The sequence below is a fragment of the Exophiala xenobiotica genome (assembly GCF_000835505.1).
Source record: "Exophiala xenobiotica strain CBS 118157 unplaced genomic scaffold supercont1.1, whole genome shotgun sequence".
In the NCBI taxonomy this organism is placed as follows: domain Eukaryota; kingdom Fungi; phylum Ascomycota; class Eurotiomycetes; order Chaetothyriales; family Herpotrichiellaceae; genus Exophiala; species Exophiala xenobiotica.
The window spans coordinates 4259790-4282780 of NW_013562494.1; the positions used below are offsets into that span (position 1 = coordinate 4259790).

At 51.4% G+C, this 22991-nt stretch overlaps 9 protein-coding genes across 10 annotated transcripts; 5 read left to right on the top strand and 4 right to left on the bottom strand.

The window, feature by feature from the left end:
* Positions 1 to 46: 46 nt before the first annotated feature.
* PV05_01671 (uncharacterized protein) lies at positions 47 to 1633 on the top strand. The gene is made up of 3 exons (XM_013466696.1): positions 47 to 282; positions 339 to 523; positions 583 to 1633. The coding sequence occupies exons 1-3, from the start codon at positions 174 to 176 to the stop codon at positions 1597 to 1599; spliced, it is 1311 nt and encodes a 436-aa protein (XP_013322150.1). The 5' UTR covers positions 47 to 173; the 3' UTR covers positions 1600 to 1633.
* PV05_01672 (eukaryotic translation initiation factor 3 subunit E) lies at positions 1602 to 3576 on the bottom strand. Its single transcript, XM_013466697.1, has 2 exons — positions 2309 to 3576; positions 1602 to 2259 (listed from the first exon to the last, which is right to left on the bottom strand). The coding sequence occupies exons 1-2, from the start codon at positions 3400 to 3402 to the stop codon at positions 2046 to 2048; spliced, it is 1308 nt and encodes a 435-aa protein (XP_013322151.1). The 5' UTR covers positions 3403 to 3576; the 3' UTR covers positions 1602 to 2045.
* A 189-nt stretch (positions 3577 to 3765) lies between these two features.
* PV05_01673 (uncharacterized protein) lies at positions 3766 to 4809 on the top strand. Its single transcript, XM_013466698.1, has 2 exons — positions 3766 to 3958; positions 4008 to 4809. The coding sequence occupies exons 1-2, from the start codon at positions 3793 to 3795 to the stop codon at positions 4412 to 4414; spliced, it is 573 nt and encodes a 190-aa protein (XP_013322152.1). The 5' UTR covers positions 3766 to 3792; the 3' UTR covers positions 4415 to 4809.
* PV05_01674 lies at positions 4729 to 10182 on the bottom strand. 2 transcript variants are annotated; one of them, XM_013466700.1, is made up of 5 exons: positions 9552 to 10182; positions 9263 to 9501; positions 8806 to 9206; positions 8346 to 8473; positions 4729 to 8065 (listed from the first exon to the last, which is right to left on the bottom strand). In XM_013466700.1, exon 5 carries the CDS (start codon positions 8034 to 8036, stop codon positions 5100 to 5102), a length of 2937 nt encoding a protein of 978 aa, XP_013322154.1. In that variant the 5' UTR covers positions 8037 to 8065; positions 8346 to 8473; positions 8806 to 9206; positions 9263 to 9501; positions 9552 to 10182; the 3' UTR covers positions 4729 to 5099. The 2 variants fall into 2 exon arrangements, with proteins under 2 accessions (XP_013322154.1, XP_013322153.1); XM_013466699.1 differs by lacking the exons at positions 9263 to 9501; positions 9552 to 10182 and having other exon boundaries at positions 8346 to 8806.
* Positions 10183 to 11122: 940 nt separating this feature from the next.
* PV05_01675 (uncharacterized protein) lies at positions 11123 to 12929 on the top strand. The gene is made up of 4 exons (XM_013466701.1): positions 11123 to 11459; positions 11511 to 11552; positions 11603 to 11701; positions 11751 to 12929. The coding sequence occupies exons 1-4, from the start codon at positions 11302 to 11304 to the stop codon at positions 12718 to 12720; spliced, it is 1269 nt and encodes a 422-aa protein (XP_013322155.1). The 5' UTR covers positions 11123 to 11301; the 3' UTR covers positions 12721 to 12929.
* Positions 12930 to 14580: 1651 nt separating this feature from the next.
* On the top strand, positions 14581 to 16368 carry PV05_01676 (uncharacterized protein; the record flags this gene model as incomplete). Its single annotated transcript, XM_013466702.1, has 4 exons — positions 14581 to 14692; positions 14865 to 14912; positions 14966 to 16013; positions 16062 to 16368. The coding sequence occupies 4 exons, from the start codon at positions 14581 to 14583 to the stop codon at positions 16366 to 16368; spliced, it is 1515 nt and encodes a 504-aa protein (XP_013322156.1).
* A 948-nt stretch (positions 16369 to 17316) lies between these two features.
* On the top strand, positions 17317 to 18314 carry PV05_01677 (uncharacterized protein; the record flags this gene model as incomplete). Its single annotated transcript, XM_013466703.1, has 2 exons — positions 17317 to 17342; positions 17435 to 18314. The coding sequence occupies 2 exons, from the start codon at positions 17317 to 17319 to the stop codon at positions 18312 to 18314; spliced, it is 906 nt and encodes a 301-aa protein (XP_013322157.1).
* Positions 18315 to 18332: 18 nt separating this feature from the next.
* Positions 18333 to 20519, bottom strand: PV05_01678 (uncharacterized protein). The gene has a single exon (XM_013466704.1). The coding sequence runs from the start codon at positions 20416 to 20418 to the stop codon at positions 18601 to 18603; it is 1818 nt and encodes a 605-aa protein (XP_013322158.1). The 5' UTR covers positions 20419 to 20519; the 3' UTR covers positions 18333 to 18600.
* A 77-nt stretch (positions 20520 to 20596) lies between these two features.
* PV05_01679 (uncharacterized protein) lies at positions 20597 to 22793 on the bottom strand. The gene has a single exon (XM_013466705.1). The coding sequence runs from the start codon at positions 22777 to 22779 to the stop codon at positions 20686 to 20688; it is 2094 nt and encodes a 697-aa protein (XP_013322159.1). The 5' UTR covers positions 22780 to 22793; the 3' UTR covers positions 20597 to 20685.
* Positions 22794 to 22991: the final 198 nt, after the last annotated feature.

Genomic DNA, 22991 nt, shown 5'->3' on the forward strand with positions numbered 1-22991 from the left:
GAGGCTGAACAGGCACGCAATCGATTGGTCCCGTCAGACTTGCCTCCAAATCAATCGAACTGCGGAAACTTGAGCAATGAACTTTTTGAAATCGGCAGCATACCTAGGTAGTGTTGACGGGCTAATTATCCCATATCTTCGTCATTGATTGAAGATATCACTCTTCCCAAGGCATGTTGAGTGGCAGTCGTAGCTGGCTGCAATGCTCAAGATGCCTTGGACATTCACTACGCACGGCAGCTAGGCCCTCCTTTGCGAGAGTTCGCTATCAAAGTTCCTCCTGTACGTGTCCCACCTTACAATGTATGTCGAGTGCAAGGACTAACGCCCTTCCACAGCCACTCCCTCCGAGAGCTTTACTCAGATCTCTCCCATCCTACTGCGTCGCGCTCGCGCCGTCGCTGCTGAGCGTGACCAGCTGTCCGCGGCGAATGCAGAGAACTACGATGTGACAGTCGCAAAGAAAATCGGCGAATTGAGCCCTGTCTGTACAGCGTTGAAAGATTGGGAAGATGCGCAGAATGTATGCCCCTCCTGCAGCCTTTTCATCGGTGCTGAACTATACTGACGAAGCTGCGCAAGTCCCTGAACGAACTAACCGCCCTCCTGCACGACCCATCGTCCGACGCCGAACTACGGACCCTTGCGCAGTCAGACATAGACTCAACCGTGTCCTCCCTGCCTGCCTTGACATCCCGCCTCAGGACCTCTCTGATCCCGCCCCACCCCTTCGCCAATATGCCCTGCATGATCGAAATCCACCCGGGCGCCGGTGGCAGCGAGGCCTCCCTCTTCGCCCAGACATTGCTCGATATGTACCGCGCCTTCTGCGCGCGGATGCGATGGCCCACGACCCTGGCAAGCTACACACCCGATGAATCCGTGCCCGAGGACGCAATGACCGACGCCCTTCTCGAAATCAACGCCCCGGGAAGCTACGACCTGTTAAGGACTGAGGCCGGCGTGCACCGTGTCCAGCGCGTGCCGAGCACGGAGAAAAAGGGCCGTACGCACACGAGTGCCGTGAGCGTGCTTGTTCTGCCAAATCTACCCGAGACTGGAGGGGACGATCTGGATTACGAGAATCCCGAGAGCGACTACTACATTGCACCGCAAGATGTGCGCAGCGAGACTATGCGTGCCCGAGGCGCTGGCGGTCAGCATGTCAACAAGACGGACAGCGCGGTCCGATTGACGCATATACCGTCGGGGATCGTGATAAGCATGCAGGAGTCGAGAAGTCAACACAAGAACCGCGAGAAGGCCTGGCAGCTTTTACGATCGAAGTTGGCGCAGATCCGTCGGGAGCAGAGGGAGGCCGAGGTGATCAACCTGCGGCGGAGTGTCATGGGTGGTGTGGCACGCACGGGCAGGGAGGATAAAGTGCGCACATACAACTACTCGCAGAACCGGGTGACAGACCACAGGAGTGGGAAGGAGTCGAGTAACCTTGACGCCGTGCTGGGTGGCGGACATGAGCTTGAGGATCTCATGGATAGTGTTAGGGAGTGGATGAGCGAGAACGAGGTTCGAGGACTGTTGGCAGAGGAGGAATTACGAGCGAAGATGTCGGACAGCAATGAGCCTGGAAAGAAATAAAGCTGTAACAACAAGAATTAAGCATCGTAATGCATTTGTTCATTTCGCTGCTCCTGCTTGTAGCAGGTTGTGATGCTAGGGCCGTCTCATTTGTGCCCTTGTTTTCGTTTCATGCTTTTGTCTAGCTCGTTGCCCTGTCATGAATCAATGTCATGGGTATCAGATCATGCTGTACAACAAGCCCATAGCTTTCCTCTTCTAGTTTTCTTCAGTAACGCTTAGCTCTCCATCCGTCCCTGCCTAGAGGCAGAGATACGCTTATGCCTCCAGGTTTGACGGCCTGAGATCCTCTTCGCTTGCAGAAGACAAGCCGGAGCAAGCGAGAACACGGGCGCCTCCTATCCTCAAGCCCAAAAGCTCTTCATGTTGATCGCGTCAGCTCAGTTCAGGTCGAGCCCGCACGAGGCTCGTGTCGTTCCGGTCCATTGTTGCTGATCGCCTTTCCCTCACTTGGCAACGGCAGCACTGAGCACCTGAGTCCGGAAGAAAGCGCCCTTGGTCTTCTCAATGACCTGTTGGTACACGCTCTGAGGAGGATGATTCATCACGACAGTTCCGGCTTGGTAGTCGATCTTTGCATCGACTCTCGTGTCGCGAATCAAGTTGACAATCCATTTCTCGCCTTCGTTTTGAGACAAGCCCAGACGAGTGGAGAGGTCCCTGTAGAATTATTAGCTGGCAATTCTCAAGAGCACGCTTGGGAACTTACGTGATATCGATTCTCTGATGGATTTTGCAATAGCTTTCTGAGATCAAATGTCTCGCCGACTCCATGAAGGCATCTGTCGACGAACCCAAGAAGAAATCCCCTCTCAATATGGCCTCGGCCTCGGTGAGTTTCTTCTGCGCGCCTTCAAAGTCGAAGTCCACGTAAAGAGCTTTAACAAACTCCGTGACGGGATCTTGATATTCGTATATTTCCTGCTTGACAACTCTGACCAGATCTTTCAACTGTTTCTGGTAATTGTGCGAATTGTTCGTACGGCCGCGGTTGGTGATGACTGCTGCAGCCAAATAGCGCAGAATCCAGGGACAGACGGTCTGAATGGAGCTGAGATATGGTGGAGAGAAGAACATTTCAGTGAGCTTCTCACGGGCTGGTTCATAATTGAAGAAAGGGAACAGAGCGTAGTGGACAAGCGATTCTCTGGCAGTCAGTTGTGCGCGGGGATTGTTGAACAGCCGTGTCTCAATATGCTCTTTGACTTTCTCAACCTCTTCAAGCGCGTTCTCCCATTCTTCGCCTAGAATCTCGCAGACCAATTTACCCCAGGTGGCTTTGACGACTTTGTCGTTGTCCGTGGAAAGAACGCGGAACCGGTAGAGCAGGTCAGCGGCTTCCGGGTATAGGCCACATTCATATCTGAATCGGCCAAAATCGTAGAGGTTGTCTACCATCTGTTGCGTCACGCCATGTTGTTCTTCGAGGAATTTCAGGTTGGCGACTTTGTCGCTGCGCAATTGGGAGGTGACGGCTTCATCATTTAGGAGGTTCGTGAGGTGTGCGGATTCTTCTTCGAATTTGGCCAGCTTTTGTAGAACTTCCTCTCTCTTCTTTGCGTATTGTGGGGGTATCGTATCAGTCTTGTGGATTTCCTTGTAGAGGTTTCCTACGTAGTCGATCATGTTCGTGTTTTTGAGGAGGTTGAAGATGGCGAGTTTGAGATCATCATAGCGCTGCTGCGAGATGTCTTCGGAGACGAGTTGATGTTCGAGCAAGGGAAATATGAGATGACGGTCCAGATGCTGGATGAGCTTTGAGAGAAAGGCATATTCGCCTGTAGGATCGTCGACGGTACTCATTTTGTGTTCTCGAACCAGTCCTCGACCTTCTTGTTCGGTGTTGGATTCGTATCGAGGGCAGCGAGCTCTTCTTGGTGTTTCTTGAGGATCGCCTCGGAGAGCTTGGGGCGGTCAACGTCAATAGGGAAGATGTACCCTGGTGAACCAAGGTTGCTGATATGCTCGGGATGGCCTGCATTCACATTAAGACCGGACGACATATTGAATTCTTGTGCGTCGCCATTCATAGGGTGGGTGGAGACACGCTAGTCTTCATATGGTTAGCGATATTCTGATAAGGCAGCGACAATGATCTGGCTTGGCATGGAACTTTATGCACCTCTGCATGGAACATGCCCTGTCTCTCCCAATATCTACCTGCCGACCTCCCTCTCACAACCCTCTATAACAATGAAGGCGCCCTCGAACCTACTTCTTCATGCCTTTTGGCTGAGGCCTGGGCGTCCGCTATGTCAGATCCGCTCAAAATCGCACTGGATGCCCAGAGAGAAGTACGCCAAACTCACCAGTCTCGACAAGCTACACCGGCGCCAGAAAGCTGCGATACGGAAAGAACGTATGTACACTACCACTCCGTATGGGTCTTACTGATCCCATACACGCAGGCGAATTCAGCGAAGTGCGCGCTCAAAACATGACCCTGGAGTCTGAGACTCAAATTCCCATGCAATCACCGCCATCAACACCCTCGCCTTCGACGATCATGTCACGACTAGCTGTCGTCTCACATCTACCCTTTCAAATCTCCCGGACACGGTCTGCGAATCTGCCTGTGTATGAATCCACGAAGGCCGGAGGGTCCAAGCACATTACAACAATACGCAAGATTACGGGCGACTTGAATGAGCTGGCGGATCAGGTTCGGAAAGCGCTCGATTTGGAGCAGCATATCACAGACGTCCGGGGACGGCGGAAGGAGACGGTCGCGATCAACTGGACCACTCGACATGTCGTCGTGCGTGGATGGAGGGGGCCTGAGATCAAGAAGTGGGCCGAGTTAAACGGATTTTGAATGTTATGAGCGCGGAGGCACGACTTCGTGCAAAATGCATTCATTCAATGGGAACAGAACGAGAAGGCTGGACCAGCAAATCGGGCAAGCGTGACTCAGCGACCGCCAGTACGGGATTCCCAAGCGCCTCCCCGCTGCAGAAGAGCCCGGGGCTGTTTATGCTGCTGCCCGACAATGTACAGTACGAATGAGAGCAGTGCGGAAAGATTTGCTCTTAGGACTTCAACCGCATACACTTTATACCAACCCTTTTCCAGCGCAAGGTGGGTGCGATTGGTGACCTTAATCAATAGAAGCAGATCGGCCCCAGCAGGCCGGAAAGCATTCAATGCAAATTCTGCTACAACTCACTAAAATCTCACCGTTCCAAGCCAATGACTTCTCTTAGACTACAGTACGAAGACTTTTTCTTTTCTTGAAACATAATTTTGGCATCTGAGCCCTTGATATACACATACACGCATGCTTTAATTCCTTTGCACAAGCGATATCTACCCAATTGTCGGTATGAATAGTCTTCGCGCTTTCAGTCATGATTCAAAAGGTTCAAAGCGCGCGCTGGATATCTCCGTCCCTCAAGTGTTGCGGGGCTCACCTCCCAGTATACACAGCTCCACCTCTGCAGTCGGGCGAAAGCATTTCTCAACGGCTCAGAGACGCAGTATGTACATCCCAGCAGGTGTGTTCAGTCCTCGAGACTGGCATATACGCACAGCTGTCGCAGAATGCCAGGATCAATGTCTTTTTGTATCATGGCACCCAGAAGACTTTCCCTCTTGGGCATGACACCTAAAGGCACCACCGTTGCACCATCGGGATCAACCGTACGTGCCTTCTGGACCAGAGTCTTAAGAACGGCCATGGCACGGTTGGAAATAGCCCCATATCCATTGATATCCACTTCCGGCTGGTGCCTGCTGTTCTGCTGTGGCTGTCTCACCACTGTCTGTGTAGTCCTATCGGCACTCAACAAGCCAACCAAGCGCAGCAGGTTGCCAGCAAATCCATCCTCCGATTCAAGCCATACACGTGCTAGAGGCTGATCCGAACCTGGGACGAGATTTGCTAATATCTCAGCTGCCAGCATTCCCTGCAGGAGGAATGGCTTTCTAGCCTCGATGATTGCTCTGGTAGAATTCGAACTTGCAGGAACTGGAGATATGGCCAAACCAAAACTTCTGGTGAGCAGTTCATAAGGTGGTGTCGAATGCGCATCTGCTGCAAAAATTGACTTGTAGTATATTCGGTTCGGTTCGTCGCGAGCAAGCAGCTTCGCCAAGCTGTCAACTGCAGATGGCAAATATTTGTGCAACGAAGGGGTATACATTGCGAAGGACACCTTGCCTGAGCTTGATGTCGGCCCTGGAGTCGGCGCAAATGCAAGCAGGAAATGTAGAACGCAAAGAGCCTCTTCTTTTCCTGGAAGTTGGAGAGAGGTTGACAGGTTGCTGAGGAAGATGACCACATCCTTCATGAAATCAAGAGCATGTCGGTGACACCGCAAGAACATCTCGGTGGTGCCGAGATATCGAATTACTGAGCTGAGCAGCCTAAGGATTTCTTGCTGACCAAGAACTCCAAAATTGGCTTCGTAGAAAGAGAAATTGCGTATGAGAGTGGTGATACATATCAAACGGTCAGCTGCTCGCTCAAGATCGTATGGAACCGTGCCAAATTCGTGCGCATCCTGCAATGACTCGTTCTCGGTCTTTACAGCGCGGACGAGGTCTTCGTACGATGGAAGAAGCATGTCGTCAGAGACCTCGCTTGCATGCTCGCTGAGGAAATTGACCTGATCTTGAGCACAGTCAATTAGTGCATCCATTAGGTCGTCACACTCAACGAGCGATAATTGCAATGCAGGTTCTGTCGAAAGGTTGGTGAGGACGTCCAGTGCCAGTCTTGTCTCAGCATGCATCCCAGATTTGATCGCCATCGTGATCGCATGAATATCAATTAGACCCATTTCTCTTACAGTAGGCACAACTGGCTTCATTTCTGTAATATGTTGCCCAATGATCAGCATCTCCTCAACGTTGATTGGTCCATGGTATCGACTTGTTGGAAGTACATCGGGCTTGAATGGGTCTTTGATGGGGGTTGACAGAGGTTTGCTGTAGTCAATCTCTGGCTCCGCTGGCTTGTTGACGGCAATTTGGGGTCCCTTCTGGGGCGTCTGTCCCTGCGCAGGGGCTGGGATGGAGGCCATTTGTTGAGGGTCGAACTGCCTGGGCATACTCTGTTGACGTTGTGTATTTGAAGGATCTTGCTGTCCATGAGGTGGTTGCATCATGCCGTTGGTTACAGCTTGTTGTACCTGATGCGCCGGCTGAGGCATTTGACCATTCGCAGAAGCACTGACAGACCTTTGATGCCGAGAGTCTTGACCCATGTTTAGATCACGCGACGGTGACATTTGGTTCTGATGTTGATGTTGAGTTTGCATCGCAGCTTGGGCTGCAATCCGCTGTTTTTGTTGGTTCATTTGCCATGCAGCTTCGTAGGGCGCCAGATTGTTGTGCCAATATCCTTGAAGTTCTTGTGCCGCTTGCATTAGTTGTTGCGGTGGAAATCCGAATTGTTGAGCGACAGCGGCCCATTGGTTCATTTTCGAGATTCTTTGTGATCCGCCGCTTTTAACAACGGCTGCATACAAACGTAACAGCTGCAGGGGTCTCCCACATATTACGGGATGTAGATCAACTGGGCGGCCCCGTGCTGCCATGAACGCTTGCAAACCTCTGAGAAATTCTTCCGGATTGTTGGGCTTAGGGGGTTGAAATGTACCAGGTCCTTGAGGCATCGGCTGGTTTGGCATGGGCTGGCTGGAATTTGGTGGCATGCCGTTCATACTGCGAGCTTGCGTTTGCGCCTGCATCTGCCGCGCTTGTGCTTGAAGCTGCATCTGATAATTCCTCTGCGTCGCCGAAACCCCGGGATGATGTTGCGGCATACTGGCCTGGGGATTCATCCCCATTTGTTGCATTCCATTGGGCATACTCTGACCAAACGGAGGCTGGTTAAAACTTTGCTGAAATCCGCCGTTGGGCATGAAATTCTGTGGATTATCATGCGGAGTTCCGACGCGACTGGCATGATCTGATGGCGCAGGTGAAGCATGAGGTGCGCCATGTTGCGGAGAGAAAGGGTTTGGCGATGCTGTTGCGACGCGCTGATTACTTCCAGGCTGGTTAAAGTGGCTGAGTTGTTGTATGGTCGGGGAGGGTGTGGCATTGGCAGAAGTCTGAAGATGCTGAAAAGGCGTCGATGCGCTTGTTATCGCAGGCGCGCCATTGGCCTGTGGATTGTAACCAGGAAAGGGGCCTTGTCCTGGCGTTTGTGACCTCGGACCAGGTATGCTTCCGGGTGCTTGCCGCGGAGATGTCCCTAAACTATCGTCTCTTGCTCTTTTGGAAGGTATTACGGGGTTCGTCTGATATACTGGGTTATGAAAGGCGGGCGAGGCAGTGCGACCAGCGCCGTTGAGGAAGGCAGGATTCTGGAATTGAGCGGGATTGATAGTCTGAGGAGGTTGCATAAACGACATGCCACCATCCATCGTGCCTCCAAAGCCAGCATGGTTATTTGGAGTCGAGGAGGAGTCGGGAAGCCAAGGGTTCATGGCTCGAAGAAGGTTCGGTCATCCATTGGCTATACCGACACATGTTTGTCAGTATCAGGTCAAAGACACGCGTAACCATGTCAACGGGGGACCCATGAGTGGTAGAACGAAGGTCCTTTGTGAGAGCCAGTGGATCTCTGATGGATAAAGCCATCGGTGGTGGGTGATTGAGAAAACAATTGGATGCGCCCAATGGTCAGGAAGACGCGTCAAAGGAGGGGTGAGGACAACACGGCGGAAACAGACGTGTGATACAAAAGCATGGAAGGTGTATAGCAGAAAACAATGGAGTTGGATTAGGCTACTTACCTGACTGGCAGTGTTGTGAAGCAGTATCGTCAGAGCGCAGAGGTATGCAAACCGAATCGGAATGTCGAGATTAGGGAACGATTTTTCGGTCTGAGGCTGGGGTGCCCAAAGTGGCTTAGCTCGAGAAACTGGAAGGCAAAAGCAGAGGTTAGCCATGGTCGACCAGGCCAAAAAGACTGGCAATGAGGATCAAGACAGTTCCACTCGCGTTTATTGGGCCGTGCAACACGATCTCAATCGATGTTTTCCACGGTCAATAGACGCTAGTGATGGATCTGTGGACGGACAATCGCGGTAGGAGAGGAAAGGGTCGGCGATGTGGTGGGCAAAAGCCATGTGCTGTCTGCGTGTCCGGCTGCTACGAACCGGCGGGATGGTGATAACGATACAAACCCACTTTCACAAGACTGCCAGGGGGTGGACAGTAAGAGGGGCAAAAAAGGTTCAATGCCAGGCTTACCGTGAGTGTGATTAGATGGCGATTTGATGCTTGTTTGATACGTGGTGCGTATGGTGGTAGTGGCCGGGTACGGAACTGGAAAAAGAGAAGCACGAAGTGAGAAGCGGGGAGGCTTGAATTGAGGGAACAGATGCTGACTGAGACCAGTACGAGATGCTAGTAGTGACCAAGGGAAGCAATACCCGTAGTACTGTATGGTCAGGTAGGTCGATCGGGAACTGGGCCGGTCAAAAAAGGTGTTGTAAGGTGAGTGAGTGAAAAAGAGGAGCCTAAACGGCCTGCAAGAGAGACAGAATGAACAGGACACAGGAAGGGCTGTTGTGAGGGTGCACCTCAGCTTGTCCGATGACGGGCTTTGGGGCGGGGATCAACTCCCTGAAAATGGCCACCCTGGCGCTTACCTATGGTTTAATCGTTAGCATTTAATTAATCGGATTGGATGTTGCATTGGCCTTACCCACTTTGCTGCGGGACGAAAGTTGGTCAGAGTGAATGTGAGTGTCTGACACGACATTTGACAGAAGCCTCAGCAAGCTGCAAGCATAAATGCCGTGATGCCGTAACTCCCTCCAGGAGGATGCTGTCAGACGAACTTGTTTCTTTTGGGTCACTCCACCATGTTTAGCATGTCGCTTCCCATCGGACTTCGAGGGCAGTACTCCGTACGATCCACGAAAAAGATGCTTCGGTTCAGGCCTTTTCCCTTAATGACTTTCAGCTGCAATAATCTGCTGAGGAGGACTAACCTGAGCACTCGAAAGGTTTGTCTCGACACCCACGTTTCCTGGCTCGTATCGACAATACCCCCGTGGAAGCAGAGCCGAATCAGGGTCGCACCAGACTCGTTTTGGGTTTAGGCAACCTTCAAGTGCCTTGGGTCTGTGCCATCAAATAGTAGCGATCCCATCGTAGAGGTACTCTGCTGCCGTTCCCTATTGCCAGGTGGCTGCCACTTTACTGCTGATTCCTTCCGTCCCGAGAGACTTCGATCCGAGGATGCAGTCATATGTTTCTCTGGTAGTGAGAAGGACTCGAGAATACAACTGCTATGAAATCCCGTTCATGATTCCGTTGGAGCATGATGGAGCCGAATCTTGGTCATTGTGTCCATACCTATAGCCGAGACCACATGGGTCTTTCAATAATTCGCTGATGGACAGCGCAACGGAAAGAGAGGGAGGATTGAAAGGCATGTTGCCTGATCGCCGGTATCATTTGTGAGCCTCAAAGGCCAACTTTCATACGATCTGACCCAGAGTGGCATTGATCCGAGGAGCCGGCAATATAGATCGACACAAATACTTGTGGGAAGTGAAATTTCGAGGAGTAGAAGTTGGAAGGAAGGATTAAAGAAGAAACAATATTTTAAAGTGCTGTGAGTCCCAGAGCTTACGTCCCGTTCATCTACTCCTTCTCGACGCATGCCTCATGCTCGGTAGGCAGACTTTGCCGTGATTGGCAGATCATCCTAATCTTCTCATCCCACAGGCTGAAGCGATTTTAGACACAAATCCTCGCCGTGTCACAGGGACGACCCAGACGTAGAACGGGGACGAATCTGGTATCCCGATACCCAAGCGTTGATGCGATTCGTTTCAGGCCACTAAGGCAAATGTAACGCAAGTCTGGCGCTCCGGCCTTACGAGTTGCATGTTTTCCTTTTGGATAGCTGCCTGGCTTGTACATCTACCCGTTCTTGCGCCGAGTGCTGAGAGATACGCATTTATTTGAGCATGGGATACGTGACGCTATTACTATAACAGATCAGCAAGCACAAGAGAGAACATTCCATCCCGCACGATTAACTACCTTAACCCAGCATCTTTGGCCCCAAGTCAAAACCAAGAGTTTGAGATCAACGGCTCAGCTTTGGTGGCGGGATCTTCCACGGCTCTTTTCCAAGCCGAGCGTAATCCAGGGCAATGCAATGGTCAGGAAAAGCGTGGACTTCACCCTAACCTGCGCAGTCATTACGGAGTATTTATTGCAGCAAGAAATATGTATAACTTGTTGTAACCCTCATTGCTTTCCTGTCACATCAGACCCCGATGCCAAAATCATGAAGTAGTGACTTCAAGACATCAGACTGTAGCCGGTCTTACCGGGTGCTAGTGGTCTTCATCTTGAGTGATAGCAGTCCTTTTACTTGCAGCTTGCCGGTCACCCCCAAGGTTGATTATACTCAAGGCAGCAAACTGTATAAGTGAAGAGACATGTTCAGACCTATTTGTAGGTGACCTGGAGCTATCGGCGAGGTCAACTTGCGGCTCCCCTGTCGGAAGAACCCTTAGCGCCAAAGCCCATCTTGGCAACGCGTTCCTATGTCCGCCTTCTCGAGACTGCATTTGCGATCCAAGATTTGACCGTTTCGTTCTCTACAAACAATAACCTACGTCCATTGGCTCTTCTGTGTCATCGATCCAGGTATACCATCGAGACTATTCTTCTGTATCCTAGCGACCGCCGTCCTTTCTTTGCTCATCTTCTGCTGCAACCATGGGAGACGTCCTTGTTGACAATCCGGTCCATACTATTCCGCCTCACAAGAAACCACCTGTAACAGATTCGATCCCGGATATCGACTCTTTAGAAGGAGCTGGAGCAGATGGCGGTGATGAATACTCTACGTTGAAGAGACTACAGCGACACTTGGAGTGTGTACAAGCTACTTTGACCGTCAGACGCCACCACTGATTAACGAACAGGTACATCAAGCTGCAAGAGGAATATATCAAGGATGAGCAGAGGTAGGCAACGCGCCCTTGGAATTTCATGTCACGATCTGACGTGATTTCAGGTCTCTCAAACGAGAACTGGTGCGTGCGCAAGAAGAGATCAAGCGGATACAGAGCGTTCCGCTTGTGATCGGCCAGTTCATGGAAGCCATTGATCAAAAGTAAGGATCTCCCAGGACCTTGGGCCGTCTTTATGCTGATTCTGTGCAGCACTGGCATTGTCCAGTCCTCGACAGGCTCCAACTATGTTGTCCGCGTCCTGTCTACCCTTGACCGTGAGAAGCTCAAACCATCCTCCTCCGTTGCCCTCCATCGACATTCCAACTCACTTGTGGATATTTTACCGCCCGAAGCCGACTCTTCAATTGCTATGCTTGGTGCGGATGAGAAGCCCGATGTGACATACGCAGATGTGGGAGGACTAGATATGCAAAAGCAAGAAATCCGAGAAGCAGTCGAGCTGCCCCTGACACATTTTGACCTATACAAACAAATTGGTATCGATCCCCCGCGAGGTGTGCTGCTCTACGGACCTCCGGGCACAGGCAAGACGATGCTGGTGAAGGCGGTAGCCAACAGCACAACTGCAAGCTTTATCCGAGTGGTAGGATCAGAGTTCGTCCAGAAATATCTTGGTGAAGGACCTCGAATGGTGCGAGATGTTTTCCGCATGGCCCGAGAGAACTCGCCCGCCATCATTTTCATCGATGAAATCGATGCCATTGCAACCAAGCGATTTGATGCTCAAACTGGTGCCGACAGAGAAGTGCAACGCATTCTTCTGGAATTACTGAATCAAATGGACGGCTTTGATCAGACCAGTAACGTCAAGGTCATCATGGCAACCAACCGAGCAGATACCCTGGATCCTGCGCTTCTTCGACCTGGACGTCTGGATCGAAAGATCGAATTCCCTTCACTACGAGATCGACGAGAACGTCGGCTGATTTTCTCCACCATAGCCAGCAAAATGTCTTTATCACCCGAAGTCGATCTGGACTCTTTGATCGTGCGTAATGACCCGTTGTCTGGGGCCATTATTGCAGCAATTATGCAAGAGGCAGGATTGAGAGCGGTACGCAAGAACCGTTACAACATTATTCAGGCCGATTTGGAGGATGCCTACTCGAGTCAAGTCAAAGGAGCACAAGAAGCCGACAAATTTGATTTCTACCGATGATGTATTTGCCGACAAACTGCCATAGCTTTTCGGCAAGCAGGGGCCTTGGGATTGCTGCAAGGCTGCGGCGGCGTGGGGGCTACTCGGCGTTTACAGATGTGAAAGCATACAACTACTCGAGTACCGGGCCTTGAGAAGACATTCAGACGTGTAGCATCCGAATCCAAAATGATCCTTGCATGTGAATTGGCTTGAACCTCTACTCGTACTACTGAGATACCATTTTATTGAAGTCGTCAGTCATGCTGATACCTCGAGCTAGATTCTCCAGAGATACATCTTGTCATACTACGAGTAAGGTATGCACCTTACTATGTATGTCACTCGTACCCTGGCCCCTAGTTCGGCAAGGTCACGATACACGTTTCGCATTCTTCCACTATCCAGAATATTAATCAAATGCACACTGTGAAGTGGTACAAAGACATCCAACTCATCCCCCTCAAGGCTAATATATCCGGAAGCCCATCAATACTCGACCAAAGCACCATCTCGCTTTTGCGTCATGGTCCGGCGAGTGGAGAATTTCCTGCATTTATCTATATTATTAATGCACGGTGAATATTTGCCAGAGGAGGCAACTAGTAATTTGCTCTGCACTGAAGTGCAGAGATATTCTCTGCTTAATCGGATTTGCACGTAAAGGGGGCTTTGATGATACCCCAATCTCTACTGTGGTGTAGGTTTGGCCGATTCATATACAACAGTATACCTCCTACTTTGTATCGATCCAGCGCCAGGACTTCTACGGTGGTAAGCGAGTGGTCTGGTGTATGGCGCATTGTTGGAGGCGAACGAGAAGTTGCAGAAATCGAAGGTCCACTGCGAGCCCCACCACAATGCGCTAGTCGGAAAGGAGATGGTGCGGACGAGATTTTGAGTCTGAGTGATTGCGTCAGAATTTCTCGATTCAAACAATTCATCACGCGATTCCGTCCAGTGGCATTGTTTCATGCACTGCGAGGACCGAGTAGCACACTTCCATTTCCAGGTGCCGTGGTACTTCGTACTTCTTCCGCTCTTTTCTACCTTTGTTCTGTACTCCGGACACTGAGGTCATTGATTTTCCAACCCCCCAGATTTCCTCCATCTCAGCGAAGCCTCGCCAGCGTTCAAGCGAGGCCATTGACAATATCTCTGCTGATGAACCCATTTTGATAAGTCCATCAGTCACGGGATTTTGGCATCTGTGCAGTTCCCAGGCCTACGGTGGTATCCTTCCGGCACAGGAACAGAAACATTGCGTTTCTGCGTTTCTGCGTTTCGACGGCTGTAACACCCATCAACGTCATCACCTCTTTTGAGCCTGAGACCGCGCCACCGAGAGTCCGTTCACCCTCGATTCAGCCTCCAATCGCCAATCTCGATTTCTCATCTCTTCCGACGCTCATTTACTCGTAGCATCCGGTCGCGTGGGAGAAATATCACACAACAGAACGGGGGTTCTTTGAGGAGCAGACGAATTTATTCCTGGTAAGTTGCTACCTCGTCTGTCCTACCGTCGGCGCACGTCTCACACGCCCGGTCCCAATTTCCGTTGCAGCTTAATCGCACCTGGGATGGTGGGTGGATAGAGTGGCGATTGCAACTGGTTCTTCGATGGCTGGCGATCGCCATCCTCTGCCGGCTTCCCTGCTGACACGTCTCTGATTCGCAGGCTCTGCGTCTTTGCCCACCCTGCTAGGGCCGCTTGGTCCAAAGTCAACCCTGCTACCTCGCGTTTCCTCCCAAGCCTGTTCTTCTCGCCCGCCCTACCAGAGTATATGAGGCGCCAGCGCTTCCCAGCTCTATCGACGTCACTTTTGCAACGGCTGACGTTGTTTCCTCCATCTACGTATTGCTTCATCACAACCCGACATTATGGCGAGCGCCGCAGTCGCAACTCAACCATCACAACAACACCTCGGGGCCGGCCCAACTTCTCGTACCTCGTCGCCTATGGACAATAAGAGAGGCAACAATGTGAAGCAAGGTTCGTCACATCGTCGCTGCCCCCTATTTGTAAAAATTCTTCATCCCTCTCCCTGCAGACCATACAACAACCATGTCATCAACACCACCACCCGCGCATTGGAGATTAACCAGTGCACCACGCTGGCGCATGTCGCTGCCAGGTAGGATTCAATGCTAACATATTTTACTAGCATCATCAACCAAAACTTCACCGGTTCAGACCAAATCATCGCTACCAGGTACGCGTCGCCACGATCACACTTCCCGCGACCTTCTACTGACGTCTACCTAGAAGAACCACAAACCTCGCTGGCCGAAGAGTCAAAGCCCGTCACTCAAGTAACAGAACCCCTTGCACCGCCACCGCGACCTGCGCCTACCAATCCTGCAGAGACTCCTGACTATTTCTCCGCCCTACACAACGCTGCTGGCATTGGGCAGGAATTCAATCCGTTTGAACAATCTTTCGGAGCGCCTTCGACAGAGACGCCCGGCAAAACTTTGCTGCCTCCTGTTGCCGCTCTCACATCTCCTGCCATTCCTGGCACGAGCTCAACAGGTGGCTACAACTGGCAAAGCTCCCTTCGTTCGGGGCCTTTGAGCCCTGCTATGTTGGCTGGTCCACAACAAGGTGATTACTTTGATAGTATCGGCCGTGGTTTTCCAACACCCAACGAATCTTCACTTCGGACTGGTTTGACTCCTGGTGGTGGCGGGTCTATGTTCCCTGCCCCCAGTCCAAATTCACAAGCTCTCTTCAACTCATTACAGAGTGGCGGCGCAACGCCTGGCACTCTTGACTTCCACCGCACTGCTATGAACGCGGCTGCACGCAACAAAAACACTCAGTTCACCACCACATCTAACCCACAAGAAGTTCTTCCTAAAACTAACATGGACAACCAACACGATGCAACAGATGCTGCCAATGGACTGTTCATGCTAGCCAAGGGAGGTCAAGCTAACAATCAATTTGCTGTTCCCAATCCCGCACAGACTTCGATGCCAGCAAGGAACGGCCAAGACCAGAAAGCAACGTCGTCTAATGGTGACAGCTCCGAAAGTCCTGAAGACACGAAGCCCACCACTCGTGGAGGCCGCGGCAAGAAGACAAAAGCAGAGTCTACCAACAACCGACGGAAGTCTGAAGCTGGCGCCAAAGGAAGCAACAAGCGAGCCAAGGGAAATTCTGGATCTGCCAACGTCGATCCAGCCCTTGATCCTCACGATGAAGATGATGATAGTGAAGACGGAGAAGACGATGCTGCCCCGACCCACCACCCCAACGGCAAGAAGATGACTGATGAAGAGAAACGAAGAAACTTTCTTGAACGCAATCGGTAAGTTTATAGACATGAAAGAACATGACACAAGCTAATACCTTCCAGTATTGCTGCTTTGAAGTGCCGGCAGAGAAAGAAACAGTGGCTTGCCAACCTGCAGGCCAAAGTCGAAATGTACTCTGCCGAGAACGACAGTCTCAATACTCAAGTTGCTCAGCTTCACGAAGAAATTCGTAGTCTACGAGGCCTTTTGATGGGCCACAAAGATTGTCCTGTCGGTCATGCACAAGGTATTGGTCAATTCCTGAGTGGTATGCAAGATCCCAACGGATTTGCCAATCAGCATGTCAATCCTTATGGCATGGCCATGCCCAACGGCCCACCGATGCAGGCGGGCATGCAGCGGTCGTAGGACGGCCATCTGGGCCAAGCTCGAGCTCAGCCAACGACCCCTAATGCAAGACTAATACTTCATGAATATCCACATCCATGGTAGGTGGTGTCGGACTTGGAAAAGCAATATCATTCGAATGATCCAGCCATCCTCACACCTTGTTTTCACCATTGATCTGTGGGCTTTGGGAGCCGGCCATCATGCAACGGGCTAGCTTCCAGGCATTGCAACAATTGCTTATTACTTTTTTTATTACTGTCTTATTGTACATAAAAATGGGAATCTGTACAGCAGCAAAAGATCGGTGGATGACCTTGCGATTGGGTGCAGCCATGATTCTCCTTCTCATGCGTTATGCGAGCACACAGACATATTGCGGTATGTGGAGGGGGAATTGGGGTGGGATTGGGACCGTGGCACCTAAGAAATGGCGTTCTGGCGAAGATTTGTATGAGTTGGGATCCAGCACATGGCAGGCAGCTCTCGAGCTCTAGGGCTCTGTGTATGTCAGCTATTCTCAGACCTCGAGACATCAATCCACGAATGTTTGAGCTGTTAATGTTTCCCATCCCCTTCTGTCGCTATGAGACTCTGCCTGATAATTTTCGTCATTCTTGGCGAGCTCCATTGTTTCTTGAACACATCAGGTACTCATGCTGCTCCAGCCATCGTGGTTACTATAGAATGGGTTGTACATAACCACAGAGTGCCTACGTCTCATCTTTGCGAGTCACACAGGCGTCGTTACGCCCCCGCTAGCATCACTTGAGACTGAGTTTGGCGGAAGAGGCTGAGCCTCGCCCTATCGCTTTACGTCGGGGCTAGCACTCTACCATCCCACGCCCTCCGTTCGACAGACCGAGCGACAGAAGAAAGAGCAATGCGTCGAGAAGTCGATGCCTCTGCAGTGTCTGGCGTTCTTCCTAGTGTATTACGAGTGTGTCTACACTGCTACTAGCGGACACAATGGCCGTAGTGCCCACTTCAAGCGGGTAAGTGGACGACATTCTGGTACCACACTTTCAACTCAACCTGGTCTTACTATTGGAGTGGCGATCACGAATTCTGAATCATCAAGTTTTAGACTTCCGCCGATAAGGGCATGCCTCTTCGACCTTGACGGCCTGCTGATTAACTCGGAGCATCTCCTTACTGAGGCGCGGAATGCGGTGTTGGCAGAAGATTACTCCCGTCCGCCGATGGACTGGGCGGTCAAGGCGCGGTTGCAAGGTCGGTCCGCGACAGATTCGACGAGGATACTGTACGAATGGGCAGATTTACCATGCACCATCACAATTGAGGAGTTTCAGGGGAAACTGAATGCACGGTTACGTGAGGTGTTCAAGCGGACGGCGCTGATGCCTGGTGCCGGGGAGTTGCTGAGGAGGTTGAGCAGGGCGACGACAGGAGGAGGAGAAGGACGGGGTAAGGTTATTGAGATGGCGCTTGCGACGAGTTCGCAGACGGCCATGTACAAGCTTAAAACAGCCCATTTGGAACGAGAAGGTGGTGTGTTGAGATTGATCCCCGAGAAGCATAAGGTTCTAGGCGACGATGCGGGATTGAAAGACGGACGGGGAAAGCCCGCGCCGGATATCTTTCTGCTCGCGTTGAAGGCCGTGAATCAGGGTCTCAGGGAGAATGGGGAAAAGGAGATCATGCCTGAGGAGTGTCTTGTGTTTGAGGATGCAGTGGCCGGCGTCGAAGCAGCGAGGCGGGCGGGGATGAGAGTGGTTTGGGTCCCGGATCCCGGACTGAGAGAGCTGTACCGTGGGCAAGAGGGTGAAGTTCTTGCAGGTCGGACTGGAGAAAAGAAAGAGAACAGGGTGACAGGATCTCATGATGGACAGGTTGGGGAGATTGGTGATGAATGGGGAGAGCTGCTATCGAGTCTGGAGGATTTTGAGTATGAGAAGTATGGCATTGTGGTTGAAGACGAGTTAGATTCTACCGTGAATTTATGAACAGAGATTCTGTCTAGCGTCTGTCTAGGGTCTGTCTAGGGTCTGTCTAGGGTCTGTCTAGTATATGGAAGCATCGGTATGCTTCGTGGTATGCCTGCATTAGCGAGGAATGTCTCCCAAAGGCGTCGGTTCAAGAATGTTGGCCAAAATTGTTACACAAAGATCCACGGTATACGCTCACAACAGATCTTCAATGACTTCGAACATCATTCTTCCGCTGTCACTTCAAGATCGAGCATGTCTGCCTCATGGTGGCAACCGCTCGAGATCCTTTTCTGGTGCGTAGTTAGATCGATCCCCCTATGTTTCTCGTTATGACCTTGCCGACAGTGTTGATCTGTTCCACCAATCTATCGACAGTCTGCGTGGTAGTCGAAATGTTGACCACGGCCCTAAAGAAGGCGCCTTTCTCAACCTGCTCGCTCAAAGCCGGGGCATAATCGATCATGAAGCCGCGCGAGATCAACGACTGTGTGATGCGGCTGGTGATGGCCGAATTGCGCTTGCCAATCTTCTCGGCTTGCTTTCGCCTGGTGGACTTGTCGACTGCATTCGCTTGTGTCCTTTCATCAAGATTGAACGGCATTCGCCCCCCAGGAGCATAATAAAAGCACACTTGCAGACAAGGCGGTGGAGTCGTGCTCACAAGTACCATATCTGGATTCTTTTCCACCAGAGTCGCCATATGGCATGCCACCGAGTATGCATGTTCGATCTTCGCACGATAACCCGAGGTGCCGTAATACTGCCATGCGAGGAAGAGTTTCAAGCTGTCACCTCTCCGGCCGCATTGGAGCGTGAGATCGGCGAGGTCTTCAGGTGGTGTCCAGTCATCGTTCTCTTCGACATCAACATCACCATCAATCTCGCAGCTCGCAGTGTCGTTGACACCGTTCTCAACGTGCTCTTCATTCCCGTCGTGCTCCTCGTCATCATCCTTGTCGTGGAACAAATACCCTGCCCGCAGGGTGTTAGCTCTATGGGCGTTTCTCAAGTCCTTGAGCAACAGGAAGCTGCAAGTCACCGGCACACCGAGCATTTTGTGTGGATTGATTGCTATGCTGTCCGCCAACTCGCAGCCTCTCAACGCACGTTCGCGAAGAGTGTCCGAAAAGACAAAGCTTCCACCCCAAGCACCATCAATGTGCATCCAAAGCCCGTGTCGGCGTGCTACTTCTGAGATGGCAATAAACGGATCGAAAGAGCCCAGCACGGTCGTCCCGGCCGTGGCATTGACATAGAACGGGGTCTTGCCTTGCTGTTTCTCCCGAATGATCAAGAGATCTAAAGCTTTTGGGTCCATTTCTCCAGTTACAGGATCGACCGGCACGCTTATGACACTCTCGCTTCCAAACCCGCATTGCTGTGCGGCCTTTTCGATGCTATAATGGCCATGCTCGGACGTAAACATCACGAGCTCCCTACCTGCGGCGTGGTTCCCTAGTCGCTTGGTTTCCGGAAACAGCTTGTTTCGCGCAATAACAATACTGGTAAGGTTGCTGGCGCTGCCGCCCTGGACATTGATCCCGCCAGCTCTCGGGCCACAGAAGCCGAATTTCGTAGCCAAGGCCTTGGTGACGTGTGTTTCGATCAGTGAGAGGACCGGCGATACTTGATATACATGCAGATTCGTGTTGAGGACGCTGAGAATCAAATCTGCAGCTATACCTGGAGGTACAGGCGCGGAATAGAGTTTGTCCAAGAATCCAGGAGCAGATGTGTTGACGCTGTATCTCAGTATCGACGCCAACGAGTCCAGCAGGCCTGCCTGCCCAACGCCGCCGTCCGGGAGAGAGAGCGCTCCACTTTCCGACAAAATCGATCTTAATTCGGAGGGAGAATGGCTTTCGACGAGCGATGTTTGCTGTATTGGCTGGCGTTGCTGGTGTGCGTGGACTTCATCGTCGGCTCGCTGAACGAAAGGGATCAACTGTTTCAGGACAGCGGAAAGCAGCGCTTCCAGCTCTGCCGCGCGTGATGGAGCTGTCTCGACGGACGTGGGTGTGCCATTCGTGACTCCGTCTATCGTTTTGGGTAGTATATCTCCATTAGTCTGGGGTGAGGTGTTGGCATTTTCTAAAGGGGGATACGAGTACCCCGACATGACTTTCCAAAAGATGAACGGCCCAAGAGAATCTATGAACAACAAGGAATTCAGAACGAAAGATCTGAAGAGAAAATTATACCGGTAAGCATCCGGCGAAGTGGTCTGTTCAGACTAGAAGCGAGTCACTACTAACTCGATACTCCGTACGGAGTAAAAATCTGACAGTCCAAAATGACGCAATTTTGGTGTATTTGTAGCCACGAAAATCCACCAGGCTGGCAGTTCAAGGAGACCACAGCCTTGTCCCACGCGAGCACTATCTTCTTATGCATTCGTCCGCACGATGGTGGCATTCGCCGAAGTTGCAGGAGTCTTCTTTCGCGCCTCGTGCAGCTGCTTCTGCGCATATCTCTCCCGGGCAAGTTGAATTCCAGATTTCTTTTTTTGCGAGCTCGTATCTTCCTTCGAGAGCTCGCTATCTTGACCTTTATCATAGCCCTTTGCAAGCGCTCTCCATTCGCCCGGCTTTCTCAGGTACATATCAATCGCCCAGTTTCTCCACACGTTCTTGCCAAATAGAGACTCTCGCACCTGACTTGCGTTGTTGGCGAGTTCTTCGGCTAGTCTCTCTTTCATGAAGAACAAGCCGTCGGTAGCGGACCAGAGCGCATCAGCAACATAGGAGCCGCTCAGATCCTGCGCAACTTCAGCAATGTGGCCATAGAATTGAGGGACGAATCGTCGCCGAAAGGGCATGTTTGAGTCTGACGGTGTAAGTGCAGTCTGGATGAGCCGGGAGACAGCGGGATCCTGACACATTTGAACCAGAGTGTTGTTGTCGACTGCTAGCAGGCTGTCTTGAACCAGCGCGCAAATAGCTGGAACCTGAAGAATTGCCTGAGCTAGAAGCGAAGCGTGCACGTCTGTTTTATTCGTCTGACCTGCGGTCTTCTTCTCAGGATCACCATCTGACGTTTGTGGCACTTTAGCAGTCTCGAATTCGAGTAGTTTCGGAAGGAATGCTGCTCTGTCACTTCCAAACCCTGACTTGAGCACTTCTGCAATGTCTTCAAGATCCACTTGTCGGACAGTACATCGCTCGACCAGAACTCTGATTACACCAAGCCTCCGCCGGGAGATTAACGTGGGTAGCTCTGGGAGAATCATCTCTTTGGCCTCTTTCAGATCGTCCTTGCCTAATCTTTCCAGGACCTTAACCGCAACGTAGCTGGCCGTCTCATTCTTGACCATGCTGTTCAGTCGCAGCTTGAGGATATTTTTGTAGAGCCTTTTAAAAGTCTTGCCGGACAGGTGTTGGATCAATATCTCCACGAGATGAGAACCGACAGGGTCGTAGATCAACCCAGCAATGAATTTTGCGCTTTCCGTATCCTCTTCTAGGCCCTCATCCGGCAGCAATTTCTTGAAGAGTGACATCTTCTCTGACTGATGGTGCTTTCCGTGAAGCGTGAGCTCCAATCTCAGCAACAGCTGTAGCACAGGGTTACCGGTAGGGTGCGTCGCTAGCGCTCTGAGGTACGTGGTGTCGACTGATGATACTGAGCTCTCAATAATTTCTGCTAGCGCCTTGCCGAATGATTTAGGCACACGTCGCTTAGATTCCGAGTGCTGCTTTTCACTCACGGCGGGAGCGTCCAGTTTCTCCTTTTTCTTGCTGGCAAGGATCGTCTTCGTAGATTCGTCATCTAAGGATTCCCCTGAGAGTATCAGGAAAAGCACTCGGATAGTATGAGAAGCAAATCTCTCGGTAAGGAGGAAGCCCAGATTCGGCTTGAACTCTTCTGCTGCCCGTAGGAACAGGTCTTCCGTCGATGGCAAATCTGGGTTGTCTTCTCTCTTTCCTGGTTGTTCACTGACGTGCTTCGCCGCCTCCAGAAACAATGTTTCACAGCAGTGACTACCGAACCGATGACGGACAAGGTATGTGAGGTTTCCAAGGAATTTGCCGAAAAGTCTTCGCAGTTGCTCGCCGGTCGATAGCAGAATAATTTTCTCCAGGTATCTCGAGCACGACTGACTGGAGGCGACTTTGAGTTCTTTGCCTTCTGTTTCTCGATACACGGCTTCTATGAAGATAGCACGGTCTTCATCCGACTCGAAATCATTTGCCACGATTTTACTGTTGACATTCGCATAATATTCTTGTTCCTGAGGATCAAGAAGACCGTGAAACTGGTCCTCTTCTTGCATTTCCAGGCCCCCACCGTTAGGAGCAATGTCGATTCCTATGTAATCATCTCCGGCGTCGCCCCTGACGTTGACATCTTCGGCCACTACGTCTTCGTGCTCGTCGTTGGGCTTGAAGCGCTTGGAAGAATCCGAGTCGGCCTCCTCGAGTTTTCGCTTATTGTTCTTCGCCTCCTCGCGTCTACCTCGCTTTTTGTTTTCACGAGGCATATCGTATATCTGGATGTGTCGGTTCCGAAGCACAAAGGATGTCTGATCAGTTCTTGCGAGGAGTTCAGATCATCTACCGCTGGTCGTTGAAGAACCAAAAAATTCTTGCCAAGGCGAATCGCCTCCGCCAATAGATGGAGAGAATTAGCGTAATCACCCGGCAGCCTCGTCGGGCCGAGCGCAGCCTTGCCGTCACATTCAAGCATTGCATG

What these genes read in the sequence shown, in the direction of transcription:
- PV05_01679 (XM_013466705.1), bottom strand. Translation starts at nt 22,779, where the DNA reads ATGCCTCGTGAAAACAAAAAGCGAGGTAGACGCGAGGAGGCGAAGAAC.
- PV05_01674 (XM_013466700.1), bottom strand. Translation starts at nt 8,036, where the DNA reads ATGAACCCTTGGCTTCCCGACTCCTCCTCGACTCCAAATAACCATGCT.
- PV05_01678 (XM_013466704.1), bottom strand. Translation starts at nt 20,418, where the DNA reads ATGTCGGGGTACTCGTATCCCCCTTTAGAAAATGCCAACACCTCACCC.
- PV05_01672 (XM_013466697.1), bottom strand. Translation starts at nt 3,402, where the DNA reads ATGAGTACCGTCGACGATCCTACAGGCGAATATGCCTTTCTCTCAAAG. An exon ending in CATCAGAGAATCGATATCAC is followed by an intron (nt 2,260 to 2,308) that starts GTAAGTTCCCAA and finishes ATAATTCTACAG; the next exon opens with GGACCTCTCCACTCGTCTGG.
- PV05_01675 (XM_013466701.1), top strand. Translation starts at nt 11,302, where the DNA reads ATGGGAGACGTCCTTGTTGACAATCCGGTCCATACTATTCCGCCTCAC. An exon ending in TATATCAAGGATGAGCAGAG is followed by an intron (nt 11,553 to 11,602) that starts GTAGGCAACGCG and finishes ACGTGATTTCAG; the next exon opens with GTCTCTCAAACGAGAACTGG. An exon ending in ATGGAAGCCATTGATCAAAA is followed by an intron (nt 11,702 to 11,750) that starts GTAAGGATCTCC and finishes GATTCTGTGCAG; the next exon opens with CACTGGCATTGTCCAGTCCT.
- PV05_01671 (XM_013466696.1), top strand. Translation starts at nt 174, where the DNA reads ATGTTGAGTGGCAGTCGTAGCTGGCTGCAATGCTCAAGATGCCTTGGA. An exon ending in TCGCTATCAAAGTTCCTCCT is followed by an intron (nt 283 to 338) that starts GTACGTGTCCCA and finishes GCCCTTCCACAG; the next exon opens with CCACTCCCTCCGAGAGCTTT. An exon ending in ATTGGGAAGATGCGCAGAAT is followed by an intron (nt 524 to 582) that starts GTATGCCCCTCC and finishes AAGCTGCGCAAG; the next exon opens with TCCCTGAACGAACTAACCGC.
- PV05_01673 (XM_013466698.1), top strand. Translation starts at nt 3,793, where the DNA reads ATGAAGGCGCCCTCGAACCTACTTCTTCATGCCTTTTGGCTGAGGCCT. An exon ending in AGCTGCGATACGGAAAGAAC is followed by an intron (nt 3,959 to 4,007) that starts GTATGTACACTA and finishes CCATACACGCAG; the next exon opens with GCGAATTCAGCGAAGTGCGC.